Below are 23,808 nucleotides of genomic sequence, written 5' to 3'. Positions count from 1 at the left end.
TGGTCGCGTCTTCATTTTTTTATTCTTGTTTAGACAAGCATTCTCAGGGGGAAATCTTTGTTTATATGAAGACGCAAGAGTATGTGATATTCGATTGGATATGCATTCTAGACCGCTGGGTGGTGGTGTGATAGAACCCCGGTACGTCACGCGCAGACATTCTAATTTGACAGTTTAGCCAGAGAGGTAATCAATGGTCTTTGGTTTAGCCGTTTAGGCGGAGACGCAACCCGGGTCGTCTTCAAAACTCTACACTCTGGAAGGAGTCTTCAGATTTTTGCGTCTTTAAGCCCAGATGGCGGGGTCGCCGTGTAAATGAAAGGCACTTATGATAAAATATTTTGTCATCTTCCTTCGCAATCGTTCTCGTATAAACGGCCCCTAAGAAGAGTGAAAAGCAGTTTGCAGTAAAGCTAACCAAAACGTCATCTATCGCAGGAAAAAAATCGCAAGCAGCCTATGAAAACCTAATTAAATGCTCGGCAAGCCGGATTAAAGTGTGTGCCGGGTCGTAGTTTGTCCACCTCTGTATTAGACCCAATAGCATTAAGTAAATATCCGTCATTCTTGTCACCAGTAACTTACTCTGCTATTTATAGCCTAACTATGTCGTTCATACATCAGCATACATATCGCAGGAGCTAAAGACATTCAAGTCACTTGAGTCAGGGTCGGCGAACTGCTTACATTTCTCCTTCCGTTTCTGTTTTCTGACAGTAGGTATTGCATAAAACAAACTCCAGGGCTCTTATTGCTGTTGTTAGAACAGCCATATATTACACAACATACAATCACGTTAAATTTTGTACAAAAATAAATAGAAAAGTGAGTTGACAGATCTGTTAAAGATCTATGCATTGGCTATATCAACAATATGGCCGCGGCTAGCATTATTACGTAGATTGTGTACTAAATGGTTTTATATTCTAACAAACTAACAAGTGCATGTACATGAAGATGAGAGCCTTGTGAATTGTATGTTGTGTTTCCTTTCTCAGAAACTTTCATGATCTTCAAACTGTGAATTTGAAAGTGAAGGCAAACTGTGAAAGTTGCTATTGCAAACAAGAGTCTGCTGGTAACAATGGCATCTAAATCTTTTTCGGAAGATGACTTTACCTGTCCTGTGTGCTGTGAGATCTTCAAGGACCCTGTTGTCCTCTCATGCCGTCATAGTATCTGTGAAGTCTGTCTTCAGCAGTTTTGGGACACCAAAGGCTCCAGAGAATGTCCAGTCTGCAGGAGCAAAACATCAATGGAAAATCCTCCAATCAGTCTAACGATAAAGAACCTGTGTGAGACCTTCTTAAAGGAGAGAGGTCAAAGGGCTTCAGCAGGGTCTGAGGTGCTCTGCAGTCTGCACAGTGAGAAACTCAAACTCTTCTGTCTGGAGGATAAACAGCCTGTGTGTTTGGTGTGTCGAGACTCCAAAAAACACACTGGACACAAATTTCACCCTGTTGGTGAAGCAGCACTTGACTGTAAGGTAGAGTGTTTTTTATGATTAGTATAAACTAGGGTTGTCAAAATAACTGATTAATTTTGATTAATTTGAGAAAAAATAACTGATAAAAAAAATAGCGCAGATTAATCGATTCCGTATGACCTTTGACCCCGAGCCATTCTAGTCAGTAACCATTAGACTGTAAAATGAAGGAGAGAGAATAAATTGTGCTGCCTAGATCGTTGATTGGAACATTTACTTTTAAAAAACGGCCTGATGGTGATAAATATAAAGTGTTGATTAAAATAAAGTCCTCTGCAATGTCTGCAGCAAGGAATTTGCATATCACCGGAGTTCGTCAACTCTAAAGTCGCACATCAATGCAAAGAAATAGTGTTGAAATTGAGGGGAGTGTTAATTTATTTTCATTATGTCCCCTAGGTTATATCTGTGGCCTGAAATGCCTTGTATGTGAAAAAAAACTTCTTCCCGAAGTACTTTTGAATTTATTTCCTCAGCATATTAGGTCATATCATAGATTATTATGGCCATTATTTGAACAGTGAAAATAATAATAAGAGTTTTTGAACTTTAATGTCACTAATGCTGATTATTCAATGATTCATTTGAATTTAAATATTTAAAATACTTTCACAGCAAAAAAATATATATGCGAGTATGTAATTAATTTGAAAAAAAAAAAAATGTAATCGATTGACAGCCCTAGTATAAACATGAACAATGAACAGCACCTTAACCTTATTCATTAATAATTCGATCATTTCTGTCTTTTGATTATGGGGATAATCAACACCCATCACCTGTAATCCACTTGGAGATGAATGAACATCACTGTTGAATGTAGAGATGCTGCAGTCTGCAGTGAAGTCTGTTATTAATTCCAGGAGGAGCTCAAGATCAAACTGCAGCCCCTACAGAAGAAACTGAAGACCTTTGAGGATGCTAAAGTGACCTGTGATCAAACAGCAAAACACATCAAGGTGAGTCCAGACATGTTACAAATGGAAATCATGTCAGATGTCCCTGTCATCATTTGTAGTGTGTAGGTTTTTATACATTGATAGTGTCGATGACGCTTCGAGCAATTTAGGGTAGCTTCTGGACTAACAGAAAAGAGTGAGGAGTACCAAATAAACTCACTACTGTACTTCATGGGGGAGAAAAGCAACAACATTTTTGAACACGTTGACATTGAATGACAAAAAGATGCAGTGTTTCCGCTAGAATTTTTTTTAACAGTTGCGGCTTCGTTACTACCAGTCATTGCTTTTTTACTGCGTCAAATCGCAATTGAATGTAACAGTGGTGTCTTCGCGGAGCCATCCACTCTCCAGTTTAATTTTTGCTGTTGCGAGCGAGCTAAGAGGCTATGATATGGGAAATACTTTCAATACGATCAATTTCAGAAATGAATGGGTTTTCCTTAGCCTGTGCTACACCTTTCCACCAAGTTGTGCGAAAATTGTAGTTTTTGCGATGTTGACAAACATGCATAGCACATGGAAGCTCTTGATAGTGCATGGCACTAACGTCTATAAAACAATATACAGTATTTATGGAATAAAACTAGACAGGTATCTCGGATTAGCATTGCTTTTTATTGTTAAACTGCAATTTTCAGCAGCCAGCGGGCATTTAGCCAACTATCCTTCCGGACAGTATTTTGCGTCTCCCCTAATTCTGAAGCAGTGACACGCTAAATGAAGAGGAAACACTGAGAAGAAAGTTAATGTTTTAAATAGGCTAAATCAATACAATATATATACTATGTGAAGTGAAACTGGACGGGCCATAATAACCTCTGACTAATTTTAGGCTACTTATTGTTAAATTCCAATGTGAGCGGCAACCAGCAGGGGAGGATACGTTGGCAGGATTATTTAAAAAGCAACTGCAACTGTACTTCTGCCCTGATTCTGATATTGTTGCGGTATTAATTAAACCGTGGCGGGCTGCCATGCTGAAATAAATGTAGCGGAAACAGTGGGATGGAAAAAAATACGCTGACATGTGCACAGCCCTGGGTGAGCATTTCATTTGCAAACACAATGTGCTATATGAGAGAGCCAAATTTAATAGCACAGGGGTCTTCAACGTTTTTCACGCTAGGGACCCCCAGACTAATGGAGAGCTGGAGCAGGGACACCCTTACTATATACAGTATATGGTATACTCAGGGTGTCCGCAGGGTTGTAAAAGGTAGTAAATGAAATTAGCCAAATTTAAGGCCATTTAAAGTATTAAAAGGTAATAAACGTCATTCTGATGAGGTATTACATTTTCTACAAACGTCATCTGTATTACAAACGTCTTCTGATGAGGTATTACATTCGCCTAAAATTCGTGTGAATTTATTTATATTATATTACCGGTAATTACAGGCTATGTGCGAGCAGGACCTGAGCGATATGTCAGTGTGCGTTCGCGGTAAAAACCTTTAGCGCCCCCTCAAACTCACTGGATATACGGCTAGCTTGCTGCCAAACTTGTCGCCAAAAGTTCGCTACTATTGTCATGGGAAAATTTAAATTTTCGGACATTTGGTTAGAGGACTTGAGATTCAAAGACTGGCTTAGGCTAGTTGCCAACAACCAAGAGGCTTATTGCCACGTCTTGAAAAAAGACAATAAATGTCACCTGAATGGGAGTGAATGCCGTCAGGTCACATATGGAGTCTACTAGCCAGTAAACAAGAATGTGCAGACGTAGTCAGAGGTGGAAGAGTCTGCCTGGCTCAGTGGCTCATCGGCCACGTAGGGCTACTGTCTCTCCACATAAATATGCGTCATTGAGGCTTAATCAAAGCTATCAGTATGTCTACGCTACCAGTTGTCATTGTCATCCAAAAAAGTAATCATTTGCGCCATCGCGTTTTCAATGACACAGGCTGTAAGAGCAGCAGACATAGCCTAAACTAGGCCTACATACAGTATCACAATAGCCCCTTTTCAAATTAAAAGCCCATAAAGGCAGAAGGCCTTTTCATTCAAACAAATATATAATTAAATGAAAGGGGAAAAAACAAGAATATAACATGTAAACAGATGTACATGTTATAAGGGGTTATTTGCAATGAGCCTTGACTACAGAATAGAGGTAAAACATAGGCCTGACAGTGTTGCTTTGTTCAGGCTATAAGATAAGGTTTAGGCTATAAGATTTAAAATTGTCTACCCTCAGTAAATGTAATGTTAAGGTTATTTTAACAGGTGTGACCTTTACATTATTCAAAGCTTTGCTCAGGAGCTATAGGCTTACTCCCTTGATGTATTATGTGATGAGATCAAAGTCCCAATAGACTTGCTTAAAATTAGTTAAATATAACAACCTTTTTATAGGCTGTATTGTAATATGCTATCGATATATTATAATCTATAAAGCAAGAAGCGTCTGTGTGTCCGGATGTCTGTGTGTTTGTGGCACGCATATCTCGCTGACCGTTTGTCAGACGGATTTCAAACTTGGCAGGTGTCTTGCTACGGGCATGAGTAAGTGCAGTGCCAAATTTGACGTTGTTTGAATAACATGCAAAAGATATCGTTAAATATATCGGTAAAAGAAGCACATTGGCTTTTGCCGCTAGCCACTCCCCCTCCCACACAGCACTGTAGGCTACTGTAAGCTACCAGTGAGGATAGAAGCAGGGCTTTGGCAGAACTGCATCAGTGTAGGTTACACGGGTAAAAACTTAAGCGAGTGCAAGATAACTCTGCGGATTTTGCAACAACACGCCAACACACACAGGTAGGCTATGCAGTGGCTCTTCAAAATGACATAAAAAATGATGTGCAATAAACGGACACTTCAAATAGCCCTGGGCCCACTTCCCCGAAAGCATCTTAAGCCTAAGAGCGTCGTAAAGTCCCTCTTACGAACGTCTTAAGATTTGCCGACTGTTTCCCGAAACCATCGTAGCTTAAGAGCATCATTGAAAACACTTCGTAGATCTACGAGTGCTCCAGAATACTCGTTACCCGGCTAAGAGCCGTCTTAACAGTACTTCTCACTGAGGTCACTAACAGGACATACAGAGGAATTACAACTTAGAATACATAATCCAATTTACGTTCCCATTCTTTATTGTGTTTACCTGTGATGAATCAGATTTTAGCGTGCAAAATAGCCTACATTTAATGGTCATAATAATGTGATGAAAAGCGGACAAAAAATGCAATCAAGTTATGAAACGAGACGTTGCCAGAATAGTTTGACATTATCTTTGCTAAGTGAATATTTTATTAGGCCTATGAGGTAAAAAGCAGAGAAAGCAACATGTGGTTTATGTGGCCTACTGCATAAAAATCTAAGCCTACACATTTCCTCTCTTTCTTACTCGACTTCTTTCTTATCTTCAAACGTTTTCTTATGTGACACCTCGAAAAATTATTGCATGGTGCAACAATCTAATCTTAAAATAATTACAATTATTTATGTCTCTGTGTGGTATATAACTATACTTGGGATGCTTACATGCAGATGTCAAAGTGTTTCTATTTTCGTATTGATGTGAATTAATGTGTAGCTCCGAAGTTTAAATGGTAGGCCTATAGTTGTGACGTGCAGTCACCTGACATCACCGTCAAATCAGAGGATATTTCAGAACTATTAACGTGGACAGCTCACCTTAAGAGCATCTTAAGAGCAGTGCATGCGCGTTCACGCTACGAGCATGTTCGGGAAACAGTCGGAAAAACCAAACGAACGATCGTAAGATGAATCGTAGAAAACCCTCGTAAGACCGTGTCTCCGTCATTATCAGGAAACTGGGCCCAGGCTACTTTGGACTGTCTTTAGACTTTGAATAAACAAACGACAATTCCAATTGCAAGGTCCTAAATTGAAAAAAGCGATAATGATCCCGAATTAAAGAACGTCTCAGAATGCCACACATGCAAAGCATAACCAGCGACAAGCAACGAGTGGCAGACAGAGTGTGATGTCACTTATAGGCCACCAGAGACTGTTTTTGAGTCACACCGTTGCAAATTCCATATGATGCATCATTCCACAAAATGGTTTGTTTTCTCTATCGTCAAGTTATTCAATAGGCTAAGCATAGGCTATAGCCTTGACTCAAAACAGATGTTAGGATTATGTCATTTTGATTTGTAAAAAATGTCACATGTAACCATGCTTAAATTCTGCTCACTTCACATTTATTATATTATTATATTATCTGTAGGCCTATTCATCATTGAATGCTTACCTGAAATTATGTTGTTCCCTGTCATCCTATTTTTAAAGCAGGCCTACCTGCAGGCATGTAATTGGGCTACAGGAATAGCATGTTTGTACGGGCACTGCACTAGTATAATATATTTTAAATCAATTTATCAATTAGTTTCCACAAAATGGAAGTCATCATTTAAGGGGTGATTTTTCAAAATTTCCGTCACAGGGAGCATGCAGGCCCAGAAATATTTTATCACATGGGGCCCAGATTCTCCAGCAGCACCCAGTCAATAATTAGTATTTTTGTAAAACGTGACCACCTATTTTTGAATGTGATACCTTGACTGGCAAAGTATATGAGACACCAAGGGTGTGTGTGTCTGTGTATGTGTGTGTGTGTGTGTGTACTGCGTATGGTCGTGGGCCTATTTGGAAGAAAGTCCAGTAAATCTTTTCTGATTTTCATTTGTCATTTTGTCTTGATTGAGATAGAATGATAATGAAAGAAAGAGTGTAGTGCTGGAGTGGTGTGTGCTCTTCCTACACATAAAAATGAAATAACTTTTTATCTTGGGTTAGGATTAAATAACAAATAATTGTGTATAGGCCAGTGTTTTTATTGAAGCAAAAAAAGGAACAAAGTATCCAGTAACTGTAATAATAGATACATGATTTGAATTGTAAGCATTGCTACACTTTCTTACTCAGAAAGTTAAGTAACAAAATGACAGTAATCCATTACTTTATAATTAGTTACCCCCAACACTGAATTTCGAAGTCGTGTTGGTATTAAAAAATATTGTGAAGGTATTAAAAAAGGTATTAAAAGGTGTTAAATTCAACTTAAGAATTTCTGTATTTACCCTGATACTATATGGTATACTATATATATGATATTGTCCATAAGCTAACGGAGCATTGTCAATATGGCGTTCTATGGAGAGCGGCAGAGGGTCGCTTCGCGGGTCTGGTCTGGTTAGGCTACTGCTGTCAACTAGTCACTGGGTGGTTCAGCGTCATAGGTTGCAGTACGTTGAGAAAGCAGACGTGACATGGCCAGCAAAAAACAATTGAAACTGTGTGGCTTTTTCAAACGAAAAGCAAAGGGTAAGAATTCATGTTTGCAAACTGAAATATAAGCTTAGTCCTGTCCGACCGACTCCATAAAGGCCAGCTATTAGTGTTGTTTACCTATCCTATCGCTAGCTGGCTAGCAAGCTATCTTTAGTAAACACTAAGCAGGAGTCAAAATTAACTTTTTGAAATGTGAATATCTACTAGTCACTGACAAATGAAGTGGAGAGATTCACCAGCCATTCAATAGGCAGTGTTTTCCCTAGTGTGTCAGACCCCCCCCAAAAAAAGAAAATGTTGGAAAAAATGACTCCTTAAATGGTGACTTTTGGTGGATTTTGTGAAAGAAATTGACAGATTGATTGTTACAAATTATGACATAACCATCAACACAAGCATTTACAAAAGCATGATTATTGCAGTTCTTGAACAGGATTATTCATGTTTTTCTTTCAACATTGTCATTTACATTATTAGTAATTAGCCACTGTACAACTGTACACTGTAGGCCACTGTACAAACTATTACTATTTAAAATTATTTACGACACATGATACATTAAAAATAATTGATGTCCTATTTTTTTTTAATTAAGGCATTAAGACAAAAGGCAAAAGATGTTTTTTATTCCTCCCTTCCACCAATAGGCTAGCTAGACCTTAGTTTCACAGCCTAGGTATTTTAGCAACACAGGGCTTGAAAGCATTGCCTGTATCACAAACAAAAACGAAACAATGCGTGGAATTTATCTGGGAATAGGCTACTGAAGGTAGGGGCGAGCGACCTCGCTGGCGTGTTTAATTTGGTTCCTTGGTTAACATAATGTAGGCTACGTTTTTTTGCACAAAATTGCATCTGCTAATAAACTTAAACATAAACACAAACAAGCATGATCTCCTGTGGAATCCCTCACTGCGCCTTCAACGTTAGCCTACTATTATTTGTTGACATCAAACCTGAACGAACGGCAGCTGTTCCTGAAGTTCACTTGCGTGTTTTTTTTTTTTTTTTTTTTAATTAGGCAACTTTTTTTGCAGTGGGCTTTGAATTCCAGGAGCAGCGCTGCGCCGCTGATGAATACATTGTAGGGGAAACACTGATGTAATCCGTATTTTCTGTCTGAAATCTACTAGCCAACTTCAAAATTTACCAGTTTGTCTGGCGCAATTTTGAGCCCTGCTAGTAGGCTAAGCAAGCATTAGGCAACTGCAAGGCATCTGGTCAGGTTAATTGGTACGACACATTTCAGTGCTTGTTTTGAGAGAGAGAGATGTATTACACTCAGCTTTAAATAGCTAAATTCAGCCAGAAGGGAACATTTGTACTGACGTTCTGAGGAGCAGACGAGGATGTTACACTCTCTAACACTATAGCAAAAAAAAAAATGCAGTTTTGATACACAGTAGGCCTGCAATGTAGGATTTTTTGTAAGGGAGATGTTTTAACAGTGACAAACTATAAACCATTAAAAATCTAGAGGGGGCTGAGACAGCTTTCATTCATCCTGTAATGAGGTATTTAACCATCAAAGTGATTACAAAGCTGGTGACATAAACATAAAACAGCATTAAAAAACCCAAGTTTCATGGGAATGAACATGAATGAACATGTTTCATGGGAATGTGTTTAAATGTCCACTGAAATGCATGCAAATGCCCTATGCATAAGCAAAGCATTTGTAATTAGAGCTGAAAATTGCAATCTCAAAAGTTCTTTGCATCCTGCAATGTAGTATGTTTTTGTTGGTTTGCCACACACTGATCTGATTCCATGATTTTGTAGAGGGTAACAGCAAAGATGGGCTACAAACAGAGGAGGAGGAGCCAGCAGCAGGAGCAGATAGGCCTATGTCAGCATCAGGCATGGACTTTGGCAACCATTATTCAGAGAAAGAAAAGAGAGAAGTGTAAGTGAGGAAGGACAACAGCAAGTTATGAGATTGACAGCAGTAAGTGATGAAAGAAGAGTAAGTGATAAGAACAGACAGATGCTGTAAACAGACTGAGACAGAACTGACACGGCAGTAAGTGATGGGGCAATCAACTCACACGATGACAGAGACAACAGGAAGTGATGAAAGATAGAAAAACAGCAAGTTATTAGAAGGACAAGTGGAACTGCTGATGAGAAAAAAACAGCAAGTGATGCCAAAGACTAGTGCAAGGAGATAGTGTGAGAAAGACAGAGAAACACCAGTAATTGATGAACCATAAGCAACTGATGAGACCACAGAGAGTGATGAAGAGAAAAGCTAGTGATAAGGACAACAGAAAACAATAGCAAGAGGTGATTATGATGTGTTCTCTCTCTCTCTCTCTCTGTGTGTGTGCAATCCCATTTTAACATCAATCATTTTACTGTGTTAGGTAGATGTCTGGCTTAGATCAAACAACAAAAGAGTAGTCAGGTGATGGAGAGAGAAGGGAGATCAACAGAAGGAGGTGCAGAACATTTGCTTAATGATACATTACATGCAACCTCACACTTAAACGTACAGTATATGTACTTAGTAATTCAATAATAAATAATTTGGGCAGTCTAATGTAGTCTGTTGTCTACTATAATAACACCTTTTATGTACTATATATATACAGTATATAAAAAAAAATCCTCAGCTAATCTTTAAATTTACATCCGGTCCAGCCGGGCTAAGCCCAGGTTGTCCTTAAAGTCTAGAAACGCCCCTGATGCAATAGCTGCAAGAAAACCAGGGAAATACAAGATGGAAGGAAAACTGTGGAAACAGTCATGGAAACTAGAGAAGCGGAGTGTGAAATGTAAAAAGAAAGGCCACTTTGCGGCAGTGTGGGTCAGAGAGTGGAGACAATTGAAGAAAAGCGTGAGATGGCAGACTGCGCACTCATGGTGGCAATTCAAAGTCAGTAACAAGACATCTGGAAACAGGACGATGAATGGAGAACTGATTAACTTCAAGTTGGACACAGGTGCGCGGTCACTGCCATACCAGACTCCATATATTAAAGAGCCAGAGATGGTGATTTACAGAATGCACAAAAAATGATAAGCGGTCCCAACAATCAACCACTGACTGTACTGGGTACATTCAAAGCATGTTTTAAAAAGGGCAAAAAGAAAACAGAGCAGGAAACATTTGTAGTAAAAGATCTAGTAATGCCACTGTTAGGTCTCCCTGCTATTCAGGGTCTACCACTGCTGCAGCAGTACAAGCAATGGGAAACAAATGTAAAATCATGTTCCCAAAAGTTTTCTCAGCCTCAGGGAAGCTACAAGGTAGCTATAAGATTGAGTTAGCCGATGGTGCAATGCCATACGCCCTGTCAGCTCCTAGACGTGTAGAGTTGCCCCTTATGGATTAAGTGAAATCAGAGCTCCAGAGGATGGAAAACATGGGCATCATCCGGCAGATGCATGAACCGACTGGATGGTGTGCAGGGATAGTGTTTGTCCCAAAGCCTAATGGAAACATCAGGATTTGCGTGGATCTGACCAGGCTCAATGAGGCCTGCGCCATGAGCGGCACATACTGCCTGCTGTGGATGACACAGTTGCAAAGCAAAATGGAGCAGTAGTATTTTCAAAGCTGGATGCTATGTCAGGATTTTGGCAAATCCCCATACATGAAAACTCTGAGCCCTTGACAACATTCATAACTCCTTTTGGAAGATATTGTTTCAGGAGACTTCCTTTTGGAATCTCCTCAGCGCCTGAACCTTTCCAGCTGAGGATCTCCTTGATCGTTGCAGGCACACCAGGTACCTGAGGAGATGAGCTATGAGACATACGTTCACTGTATCTTGTTTCAACACACTTTAGGTCAATATCACACCGGAATTCTCCTTTAATACCTAATACTTGACCAATGGCTGTAACCCTATTACTTCAACCTATTCTTGCACTGATATAGTCTTCTATATTACTTTGGCTACATTATTCTCTTATATGTCCATTTTTTTTTGCTAGTCTCTAGACTTTATTCATGCACTGTTATGGAACACCCATTTTTTCCTTCTCACATCCAATATCCAACTAAAGATATAAGAACAATTTTCATGATACATTTGAACATGCTACCATGGAACATATTGTAACAAATTGGACTTCGCCAGAGCTTGGTTCACAGCCACTTTTATTAGCATAGCAATCTGTACAGGAGCAGGGCCATAGACAGACACAGACCACAAATACCGAACACGCAAGGGAGGTCAAACACACACACACGCTACACACACAGGGGTGGACACGGCTACTCACACAAAAAGGATCACACACGAAGAGAACTAAAAGGGCAACACGTTACACTAAAACACGGACATTAAAACAGTAAATAAAGCATAATCACACACAAACAACCCCCAGAGTTCTCCCCCGTATCCCAGAATGCATTGTCACAGAGTCTGAAGCACATAGTCCAGCGTGCCGACGTTACACAGCTCCCCCGACTCAGTTATTGCCGTCCTGGGCAATCAACAACAGCTGTAGCCTAACGTCGGCACGAGCATTCCGAAATCAGTCCGAGGCTTTCTGTCCCGTACACCGCGAGGCGCACCCACCACAGGAGCGTACCTTCCTTGGGGAACCACAACCGCCAGCGTCCCGACATGGGCATCCCCACGGCGATCACCTGGCTCTCGCCGCTCGTCCCCAGCTCCTCCTCAGCGACCACTCACAGGTCACGCGTCCGCCGAGTGTCGCCTCCACTGCCGTCGACTCCCCGGCCCTGAGCACCGAAACACTCCGGTCGGTTGACACGCACCTTCAACGCCCCGCTCCGTCGTCTTGCCAGCCGGGACAGCAGACTCCAGCTCCGTCGCAGCCGGACCACGCTGTGCGCTCACGCACAGCTACCGATGTCGGCGTCCCTCTTCCACTGCCTTGTCGCAGAGCTGTCCCCTGCTGCTCCCGGCCGCTCCACTCCGCCACAGACGCGTCGAGGCCACGGCCATGCTATCCGACTCTGAACATTGAACCATTTTTTATTTATTTATTTTTTTTACTAGGACGCCGGCCAACTGGCCAACAAGAACAAGTGTCCTTCAGCATGGCGCCCCCCATACGTGCCCAAAGGTAAAAAGAGTAATTTTAGAGGGCGCCCACCCTCTGTCCCACCCAAAAGTCGGCTCGCCGATCCTGGTCCCAGTCGGGGACAAACCAGGCACGTCCCCCGAGGCTACGGGCAACAAAGGGCCCCCGCCTCGGAGTGACCAGTAGCCTCCGTGTTGAGGAGGGCCTAAGGTTGGCCGCCACCATGCGCAGGAGCTCCCCCAGCGGGGCCAGCGGCTCCGGACCCTCCTCGAACTAGAACACTGGCCGCCCGGCTAGCTCGCTGTTGTCTTCCTCCGCCACCAGTGCGAGATCCCGCTCTTCCTCCGGCGCGAAGACCGGCCCCTCGTCAACGTCGCCGCCGTCGTCGTCGATCTCTTGCTCTGCCGACCTCCAAGCGTAGCGCCAGTCGCGCAGATCCTCGTGCCGGTCGACGTCGTCTTCGCTGCAGAGCTCGCTGGGGGTTTCTTGAGCGGATCGGAGCCAGGCCTGGACGACCACTTTCCGCCTCCTCAGCCTTCTCCAGCGGGCGCTGCTTGACTTCTTAGTAGCCCTAAAAAGGGCTGTTTGCGTCAGGTGACCTTCCCCAGAAGAGGCCTCCATTGAAGTCTTCTGACACCACTGTAACAAATTGGACTTCGCCAAAGCTTGGTTCACAGCCGCTTTTATTAGCTTAGCAATCTGTACAGGAGCAGGGCCATAGACAGACACAGACCATGAATACCTAACACGGACACACGCTACACACACAGGGGTGGACACAGCCACTCACACAAAAAGGATCAAAAAGTGGGAGTAGGCGATCACGCAAACACAGGGGAGGAGAAGTGTTAATAGCTATTAGGTGCTCCACCATATGAAAACAGCGCACATCTGTTTTGCGGTGAAAACTTAAATCCAAATTCCGGTTAAATGCATCAATTAGGCTATAGAAACTTTCAGAGACAGCTGATTCAGTATTCAGAGCATCAGTTATAGGCTACTATATCAAAAGCAACTTTAACGTTTGTTTGCCTTTCTAATAGGCTATCATTTGTTCACTTTCATTGCTGAATGAAAGTCACTTCATCACTTCACTTCATCGTCACTTCATCACTTTCATTTGCTGAATGTAGCTTCTGCGCGTCACATGAAACACAATTGAGACAATATATTGACCATATTGGACAGTTGCAAAGTCTTATCATAGGCATGTTACATTCATGACATGAAAAGTGGAACTTATAGAACGAAAATGACAAACAACGCAGTCGGCTAAACATTTTAAACTTGCGAAAAACTGATGAACCCAGCATCAAAAGGCCGTGATAAATTAAAAAACACAAATTGAAGCAACAACTTGACCATTGGACAATCCTACCACAAAACCTTTCCATAGGCCTGCAACGTTTATGACATAGGTGGAATATGAACGCATTTCATCACACCTGACAATTAAACGGAGCTGTGGCTGTTTGCGATTTGATTGATTCTTGAGAGTGAGGAGTGGGATATTTGCACCGCTCAGCTCCGTTCACTAGCTCTGATTTGGAGGCATGTCACACATGTAAAGACTATAAAAACTGATTATTTTTCGATTCATGGCACGTTTCTTCTTATTTTTTTATGCGTTCTGCGGAGAAGGGAGAGTGGCGTTGGTCACGGTTTGGAATGAGGGAGAAAACAGGACAGAGTAACACGGTGGACTCCTTTTTTTTTTGACGACGTAGTTAAGGCGGCAGGTGTGTTTTGCCAAGGCGGCCGCCTTGACTGCAAAGTGCTGCGGGAAACCCTGGCTTCATTCTCCAGGTTGGAAAACCATAGATAGCATTTTTTATAGCAGCACTGTCAAATATGTCACCCAAATACTGTACAGCATATCTAACAGCTCAGCTACACCGGGCGCACAGTGACGTTCCATTTGTGGAGCTTGTCCTGAAAACAATTACACAATGGCAACACCAGAGAGAGCAATGTGCACACAAGAATGAAATCAGACTACTAAATCTATTTTACACTTCATGAATGGAAGGCATCTGGTGTAGACCGCCTGCTACTTTTATCCGTGCATTGCAGATTTGGAAATAATCCTAAATGATGCGTCTGGCTTCTCAGAGTTCCATTGAATGGGCCATCCCAGCGATCCGAAATCTGTTTCGATCCGAAATTGACTTTCGCTTTTTATTTCCACTTCACTTCAGATCAGTGTCATGTTTGCCCTGTCAGGGACTTCATGAGCTTCCATCATGTTCCAGTACACTTCTACTTCTGCTCTGCACTTTTGATGCCACTGTATGTCAGTTTGACTGAAATTCAGTATTGTTATTCTGTATCTCTTCTTACTGCTGCTTGGATTGTATTCAACCTCACTGGTCATCACTCTGCACAAAGGCCATTTGTAAATAATTAAACATGAATTGTTTTTATCCAGACTCAGGCCCTACACACTGAGAGGCAGATCAAGGAGGAGATTGAGAAGCTTCACCAGTTTCTGCGAGATGAAGAGGCAGCCAGGATCGCAGCACTGAGGGAGGAAGAGGAGCAGAAGAGTCAGATGATGAAGGAGGAGTTTGAGAAGATGAACAGAGATATCTCATCTCTTTCAGACACAATCAGAGCCATAGAGGAGGAGATGGGAACTGATGACATCACATTCTTGTTGGTAAGAATCATCCACTGTCTGTAAGGGTGTTAAGAGTCATTGCATGAGAAAACCAGGCAAAGGAAACCCTCCAGCTATTTTTCGTTATGGAGTTCTGGGACCCCCCTCGGAGACCCTCGAAGATCAAACAATTCATGGCTGAAAATGACTGAAATTGCAATAACCTAGTGGGTGGGAATTTTCAGATGGGGGTAGGTAGTCAGCGCCCTATATGGCTCTGGGGGTAGTAATACTCAAATTTTTCCCACAAAATTGTGACGTCTCAATAAGGGAGATTTCTGACTAGCTCACAGAAGCGCATAGTTTCTGACATCAACCTCTCTCAACTAATGCACAAAAACTCAACGCAAGCTTTTCTTTCGCACCTGGAGTGTTTGTAGAAGCAGAATCAGAGACCCAAATGGACATACAAAAGCACAGAAAAGTGAGTTTTGCATAATATGGCCTCTTTAATACTTTTATCCTTTCTTATTTTCCAGAATTACAGGAGCACAGTGGAAAGGTGAGTGATCTGCCTCCTGTCTCTCTCTTCTCTGTGGTTCTGAACCCAAACCCACAGCACCATTGACTACTGAATGTTATTCCAGAGCCCAGTGCACACTGCAGGATCCAGAGAGGGTTTCAGGAGCTCTAATCAATGTGGCAAAGCACCTGGGCAACCTGAAGTTCAGAGTCTGGGAGAAGATGCAGGACATTGTTCAGTACAGTGAGTGAAACACAAACACACAAACTGTGTGCGTGGTTTAGTTTCAATGGAGAACATTACTGATATTAGTTGAAGTGGATAGTTTATACTGTGAACTTGCAACAGTATATTAAGTTTAAGCAAATTCCCTCAACTGCTAGTCACTTGTTAGCGCATAGCTGTATAGGGTCATCTAGGGATGTAACGATTACCGGTATAATGGTAAACCGTAATAAAAATGTTGACGATAACAATTACCATTATTCATTTCAAATATCATGATTTATCACGGTTGATTACCACGGTGTGGAAACCATGTGTTTAATCCTTCCCAGCTTCATCCAAGCTTGCTTTTGACATACAGTATAGGCTGGTACAATGAAACAAAACTGGTACCCTACTGATTCTGTTATCTACTTGATGGATTTAACTGTGGCACAAAGCTAATTAAACATGACCAAGGAAAAAGTGAATGGGGCAACACACAATGCCACGGTAACATTATGCTATGAATCAAGAATGCTCAGCTCAGCCAGGTTTGTTTGTGCAGTCAGGATGTAGGCCTGCACCAAAATAAAGGAATCGCATCTACTCGGTAACAGTTTTTTTTACCCTCCCTCAGCACCCCCAGGTGAAAATGCATCCCTGGTTAAATGTTGCACGTTTGATAAGGTTTTGCCTATATTTTAGTAATATAGTCAGGGTGTGATTTGTAGGGGGGGATGGTGAGGATTCCCCCCTCTGGTTTTCCTATCCCTACCTCTGCTAAATTATTTTATCCTCGTGGGGACAACATTTATCCCCCTTTGCCCCTCATATTGATTAATGCTACTTCATATAAGTAAAGTACTGCAACGTGAGAACAGTCTAGTAGGCTAGCCTACATAATAATCTGACATCAGAAACGCACCGTCACCGTCAGCACTCATGCTGCTGACACAGTGGCTGCGTGATAACCTAATTTGGCCTTGATCGTGCATTTCAGAATGTCGAGTGTGTAATCCATCATAAATGGCTAGTTTCAATGGAAAAGAACCTTCAAAATTAGAAAACTGATGCAACTGAGATGGAGGACAACTGCACATAGAGTAAAACGTAGGCCTATTGTCCGAAGGAACTTACATTAAATGAGGAGATATTAGCTGAATGTCTCAAAAAGTGTTACAGAAATTGCTTGGCATCGCTTATTCAATGGCTCTCACCGAAAAACACCTGTAGTTTTTATGGAGGACTAACGAGAAAGCACTCGCTTGATAAATCAGCCAGTAGGCTAGGCCTAGTAGACAAATAACTTTCAGAAATAATCTGTACTGCAAAAACGAATGTTGGTGGGTATTTAAACTATCTAGCGGGTGTTTTAACAGCTGCAAGAAATAGAAGCTTTATGGTCTTTATGTTCTGGTTCGTAAATTATTTTCATAAAACTTCAAGTTGCCCTATAACTTTACTCTCCAAACTCTTCACTGCACTGTAGGCAATTCACTGACAGTATGATAGGCTATTTATTTTCTGTAGGCTACAATAAGCATATTTTTTCAACTTTTGCAATATTACGCACTTGGCTACTGAAACCAAATCAGCAGGGAGAGAATGCAAGTAGCCCATGCAGCGTAGCGCAATGTGTAGGCTATTTGGTTACCAATTAACACTGTTAGCCAATTCACTAACTTAAGACTTCAGTGCCATCATATACAACGTTTTTTTACACAACAAATACAGAAAGGATGGAGGCAGCAAAAGTAGAGGAGTCATTTCAGATGGGGCAAGAACAAGGTGAATTTGTATGCTTGTCAAAACGTAGTCCTACCCTGCATTAGAGGAGCTGATCATCATACCAAGCACACTTGCTGTTTAAAGTCATACACCACGGTAAACTAAAACTAAAATGTTACAAAGGTGGCAAAATTATTATAGGCTATTATTATGACCGCCGCGCAGCGAAGGTTTTTTTTTTTTTTCGCATGTCCAAATTTCCGTCAAGGATTCCTGGGACACTGAAAGACCGGGTACACGAAATTTAGTGGTCATGTAACCCCACATGGATAGCATGGAACCATCGTTTTTCGTTTTTGATCTGTAGCCCCCGCTGGACTGGACCCCTAAAAGGAGGGCAGGGCAGACACAGTTTTCTGTGAATATCTCAGAACCGTGGGGTTTAGGAGGACCATTTTTTTTTGTATGTTGATCTCAAGGGGCCATGTCAACCCATTCCATAACGACTCATTTCATGTATAGTGCCACCTAGTTAAACACAAAAAAGTAAAAATGAGGTGTTGTAATCGCAGGTATCTGTGACCTAACATAGTCAAAACTGCACGAAATTGGAAGTGTAGGATCATTATGACACCCTCTGAATGCACACCAAGTTTCGTGGAATTCCGTTCATGGGGGGCCACACAATAAATTAATTTATGTTACTATACACCAACTGGCCTGTAGGTGGCCGGAGACAGTTTTCTGTGAATATCTCGAGAACCGTAGGGCCTAGGAGGTCCACTTTTTTTTTTGTATGTTGGTCTTAAGGGGGCATGTCAACCCATCTCATTACCACTTATTTCATGTATAGCGCCACCTAGTTAAAAATTAAAAAGCAAAAAATTAGGTGTTTTCATCACAATATCTCTGGCTGACATGGTCAAAACTGCACGAAATTGAAAGTGTAGGATCATTATGACACCCTCCGAATGCATGCCAAGTTTTGTGAACTTTCGTTCATGGGGGGCCTTACAATAAAATGATTTATGTGTACATTTAGTGACCGTACACCAACAAGGATTCCAGGGACACTGAAAGACCGGGGTACACAAAACTTGGTGGGCATGTAACCCCACATGGATAGCATGGAATCGTCGTTTTTCATTTTGATCTGTAGCCCCCCCGCTGGACTGGACCCCCCAAAAGGAGGGTAGGGCAGACACAGTTTTCTGTGAATATCTTGAGAACCGTAGGGCCTAGGATGACCAATTTTTTCTGTATGTTTGCCTCCAGGGGTCATGTTAACCCAGTCCATGTGCACACATGTGCATAAACAGATACACACGCACACACATACATTCACAGTAATCATACGGATGACACATACTCACACAGTAGACATATGTACGCATGCATGCACATGCACAAACACACATACGCAGACAAACACACAAGCACGCACACACACACACACACACACACACATAAACATAAACGTGTGCACGCACACATACACAACTTCTTTTAAAAATGAATCATATGATTCCTGACATTTTCATTAACAAGACCATATATTGCCATCATAATGCATGCTTAATAAGAAGACACTATTTGACTTATCTCTCCTCCTTCCATAAAATGTGCTTGTTTTGATGTCAACCATTTTTGAGAACCAGGAAGAGGAGGCCAATCACATGATATATCATTAGAAACTTAAATGTTTTGTGACATGCACATCAGAGGACTGCTTTACTAATGTAAGATATAATTAGTTTCATTGCTTTTGTATGGTTGCATGATGCTTGCATAAGAAAAGAAATACTTCTCAAAACAGCAACAATTATATGGGTGCTATTGTTTTGGGATGTTTCCCTCATGCAAGCATCGTACACTCGTAGGCAAATGGAGAAAAAAAATTACATGTTTTAGTTTGTTGTTGTTTTAGTTAGTTTGTTTTAGTTTTACAAGTTTAATTTGAATGCCTGAATGTAAGGATTCAGGAAACACAATACCAGCTTAAGGTGGAGCAGATAGGCGTAAATCACTGATCTGATGGTCTTTAACAGAAAGAAGGCTATAATACAGTAGCTTTTGGCCACGTTATATTCAAATTTGACATACAATACTCAATGAAATACAGTGTATTATAGTCTCTGTTCTGTTTCTATGGAAGTTCCAAAAGTCAATGTCGTTCTATTAAGTGTTGTTAAATAGCCTTCCAACAGGTTGAAGCAGAGTTGTTGAGTGTTTAAACTAACATATATATTAGTGGTGTAACATATATTTAGTGGTGTATGTGCTCTGACTAAGTTCGTGTGGCATATAAACCACAATTCGTGTTGATACAAGTGCCAATGTTCGTGTAGAAACATTTTAATCAGTCTCCGCCATCTTGGTCAAACTTATTTGTAACTCCCGCCTCCAAACACAAAGACGCGGACCTGATTGGTTTTCGAATGGTCCAAAACCAAAGTTAAACTTTGGCCAACTTTGTTTCGCCTGCCTCGGCGATTCTCTTTCATTTCGCCCAACCAGGGCGAATTTCGTCTCCATTCAACCTCAATGAGAGCGACCGTAATGACATCGATAGCAGAAACTTTTGTTTTCTTTTTTGTCGGTCCGTGGTTTCATGATCAATTGCGCAGCAAATTATCAGACGAAGCACCGGGCCTAATTTCACTCCACGTCTCTGCAGACCAGCAGTCTCCACGTTGCGGACCCATATTTTGAGAAATGGCTGAATAGACCACAACCAATTTCATTTCTTCGACACGGTCACCGTTAGATTAGAGGGGAGAAGGGATGGGAAAAAGATCTGGGCACAATTCTTCCAGAACTTCGAGCCAAGTAAAAGCATTGTCGAGATGTTTGTGTGAATGAAACGAAGCGTATAGGCCATTGTCGGCAAGTCGGTCGGATTAAAAGGGGAAAAAAATAAATATTTGGGTCGGTTCTAAATTGACAGGGTCGGTCGGGTTACGGCAAACGAAAATATTTTTAATGATGGCCTCACAGACTAATTAAATGATTAATTCCAGGTCCTAAAGAATGATTAATTGGTATCGTACATGATAATGGGCAATTCCATGCAAAGGTCATCCTTACCATGGAAAAAAAAGTTGTGCAAACGCAAATAGAACTGTTGTTAAAATCTTCATTTAGGTCTATATTTTATTGTTTGTAACTGATCTGATTGAATTTGATGGAGAATGACACTCTTTACTTCATAAATATGTATCATAAAAATACATATTTAAAAAGTGGATAAATGGACCCAAGGTTCAAACAAATTGTGTCATTCGACAAATTCCAGATTGACAAGGGAATGGTAGAGCAATATCTATGCTCAGCTTGCCTTTAAGAGCACAACTCCTTACATTTGTAAGGCTTTTGTTTTTAAGTCAGCAAGTTCCATGGCCATGTCACATCCATAACGTTTTATAGGAAAAGTTTATGCTACACATACAGTGTTGATGCAACAATGTTCATAGTGTCTGTGCAAAGCTGATTTATATCAATGTAAAGTGTTATGACCAAATTGTGCCCCTTTCTTACTTTTAAAACCTTTAATGGTGCGTTATGGATGTGACGTTATGGATGTTACATAATGTGAATTTACAAGACTGGGGACTTTATTATACCTCAAAGCCGATAAAACGTCTGTTCTGGTGGCATGTCAGTTTCAACGCATTTCAACTTAGTGTTTACAATTGACATTTCCAAGATTATTAGGATGATCAAAACCTCAGGGAGGCCTTGCCTAACCATTAGCAAAACAAACATAATGTAATGATCTGAGCCTAGCTGTTATGACTGTGCTCCCATGATGCTGTGCAGTATGTGTAATGTTCTAAACTGTCTAAACCATGTGGGTTGACAACGTTGTATGTCCTGTCTGTTGTGTTTATGTTTGCAGCTAGTTACAGTGTTCATAATTAGGGTTAAGTGGTGTGTGTTTTAGATACAGCCTCATATAGATGCTTAGTGCTGGAGCATAAGGGTCAGGTCTGGCCCGGAATTATGTGTTCGTGTGTTTTGGTGCGTAACCAATAAAGACCATTTTGAGACAACCTTGCAGTTTGTTACATTGGTGTCAGAAGTGGGATGTCGACCTCTACTGGACGGGAGGAGAAAGCTGCAACAGATGTCCGGGCGATGATGAGTTTCCTGCCAAGGCGACTCTTCGACAGCGCGCTCACCCATGGCCACCTGCTGGGCCCAGCAGATGGAGCCAGCCTGCAGCGTGACCGTGGCCGAAGCCCGCCCAGGCCACAGGAGGAGACGAACCGGGCTGATGGCAGCATCCCGCCACTGGAACCAGCTCCACACGGGGAAAGGAAACGTCCCGGCGGGCAGCGGCGGGCGCAGAAGGGCGCCCAACGCCAAGTTGCCCCGCTACAATGGTGAGACCGCTGGCGACATACCTGGTGCAGGTCCGATCTGGCAGCCGAGCTGAATGGCTGGTCGGGCGGAGAGAACGGGCATACAGGTGGCGTTGGCCCTGAGGGGGAAGCGCTACAAGTATTAGAAGACCTGAAATGCCCGGTGGATAGATGGAAGGAGATGGCAGCGGCAGGGTAATAGAGCCAAGCAGTAGTCCCTGGGCTGCGCCCAGCTGTACTTGTCCGGAAGAAAAGGATGGCTCGTTTGGCGGTTCTGTGTTGACTACAGGCACCTCAACCAAGTAACACTGGAAAGACTCCTACCCGCTCCCCGCGATTGGCGATGCGCTGGACAGCATTGCCGGCTCCCTGCTGGTTTAGCTTCGCTGGACTTGGCGCAGTGGCTACTGGCATGAGCTGGCGGGCTTCGAAGCCGTCAAGACAGCGTTCACCATCGGGCAAGGGGCTGTGGCAGTTCGGGTACTTCCGTTAGGCCTATGCTTGGCCCAGCGAACTCGGCGGCTGATGGAGGCGTGTCCTGGCGGGCATTCCACGAACATGCTGCGTGGTTTACCTGGGCCGACATCCTGTGTCATGCAGCGGACTTCACGGTGCCATAGGACATCTGGAGAAGGTGTTCGCGCCATACGAGGTGCTGGGCTCAAACTGCACCGAAAAAAGTGCCACCTGTTCGGAGGCAAACCGGGTTCCTGGGCCGTATGGTGGGGCTGCGGGTAGCCACCGACCCAGCTAAGGTGGAGGCGGTGAGGCGTTGGCCTGTTCCATAGCGGCGGTGCTGAGCTGCGGAGCTTCCTGGGCCTGGTGTCATATTACCGGCGCTTCATTGGGACTTTGCTACAGTCATGCCAGCCCGCTGCATCGATTGGACACACAAAGGCCAACTCTTGAGTGGACCGCGGGAGTCGCGGCAGCGGCATTCCGGCGGCTCGGCGGAGGGCGCTATGTGAGGCCCCAGTGCTCGCTTTCCCTGACCCTCGACTGCCGTTTATCCTGGACACCCCGGCGCCAGCGGCGTGGGGCGTCGGCGCCCGTCCTCACAAGCAGGCGAGCAGGGGAGCAAGTGGTCGTCGATACTTCAGCCGCTCACTGGACCGGCGGGAGAAGAATTACTCGCGTGACCCGCAGAGAACTGTTGGCTGTGGTGGTGGCAGTGCGCCATTTCGAACCTACCTCTACAGCAAGCGGTTCCTGCTGAGAACGGACCCACGCGTCGCTCACCTGGCTGCTGAACTTCAAAGAACCAGAGGGCCAGCTGGCAAGCTGGTTGGAGGCGCTCAGGACTTCACGACATGAAGATTCGGTAGGTCGCCTTCCGCGGCAGCAGCGGACGCCCTGTCAAGCGCCAGCGCCCAGCGCCATCAAGAGAGCCACCACTTTCGCCAGCTTCACGCCAGCGAGAGACTTCGCCAGCACCCCGAGGTCGTCTCGCCGGCTTCCGCTACCAGCTACAGTGATCCGAGACCGGGAGACAACGCGCCGCCGCAGCCCAACACCACAGCGCAGTACTGCAGGGGCGGCAGCTGGGGCCCACGGACGGCGCAGTCGCCCGGTGGGCGATGTCGAGGAGATCCGGAAAGACATGTCCGGGAAGAGCGCCACACCGGCGGCGAGTGTGGTCATGGATTGAAGCGGTCAGCGACGCCATGGACTG

General features: G+C 43.1%; 1 protein-coding gene across 1 annotated transcript in view; it reads left to right on the top strand.

Annotated features, from left to right (window-relative positions):
- The first annotated feature begins 1,044 nt into the window (after positions 1 to 1,044).
- Positions 1,045 to 23,808, top strand: part of LOC125292161 (E3 ubiquitin-protein ligase TRIM35-like) — a 33,265-nt gene continuing 10,501 nt past the window's right edge. The window contains exons 1-5 of the mRNA XM_048239349.1: positions 1,045 to 1,486; positions 2,350 to 2,445; positions 15,144 to 15,374; positions 15,854 to 15,876; positions 15,962 to 16,080. Coding sequence (XP_048095306.1) covers positions 1,085 to 1,486; positions 2,350 to 2,445; positions 15,144 to 15,374; positions 15,854 to 15,876; positions 15,962 to 16,080 — 871 coding nt within the window. The 5' untranslated portion in view covers positions 1,045 to 1,084. The remainder of the gene's footprint in view (positions 1,487 to 2,349; positions 2,446 to 15,143; positions 15,375 to 15,853; positions 15,877 to 15,961; positions 16,081 to 23,808) is intronic.

Source organism: Alosa alosa, chromosome 3, assembly GCF_017589495.1.
Source record: "Alosa alosa isolate M-15738 ecotype Scorff River chromosome 3, AALO_Geno_1.1, whole genome shotgun sequence".
Classification (NCBI taxonomy): Eukaryota; Metazoa; Chordata; class Actinopteri; order Clupeiformes; family Clupeidae; genus Alosa; species Alosa alosa.
Note: the sequence above shows the minus strand (reverse complement) of the source record. Positions and strands in the feature narration are given on the sequence as shown.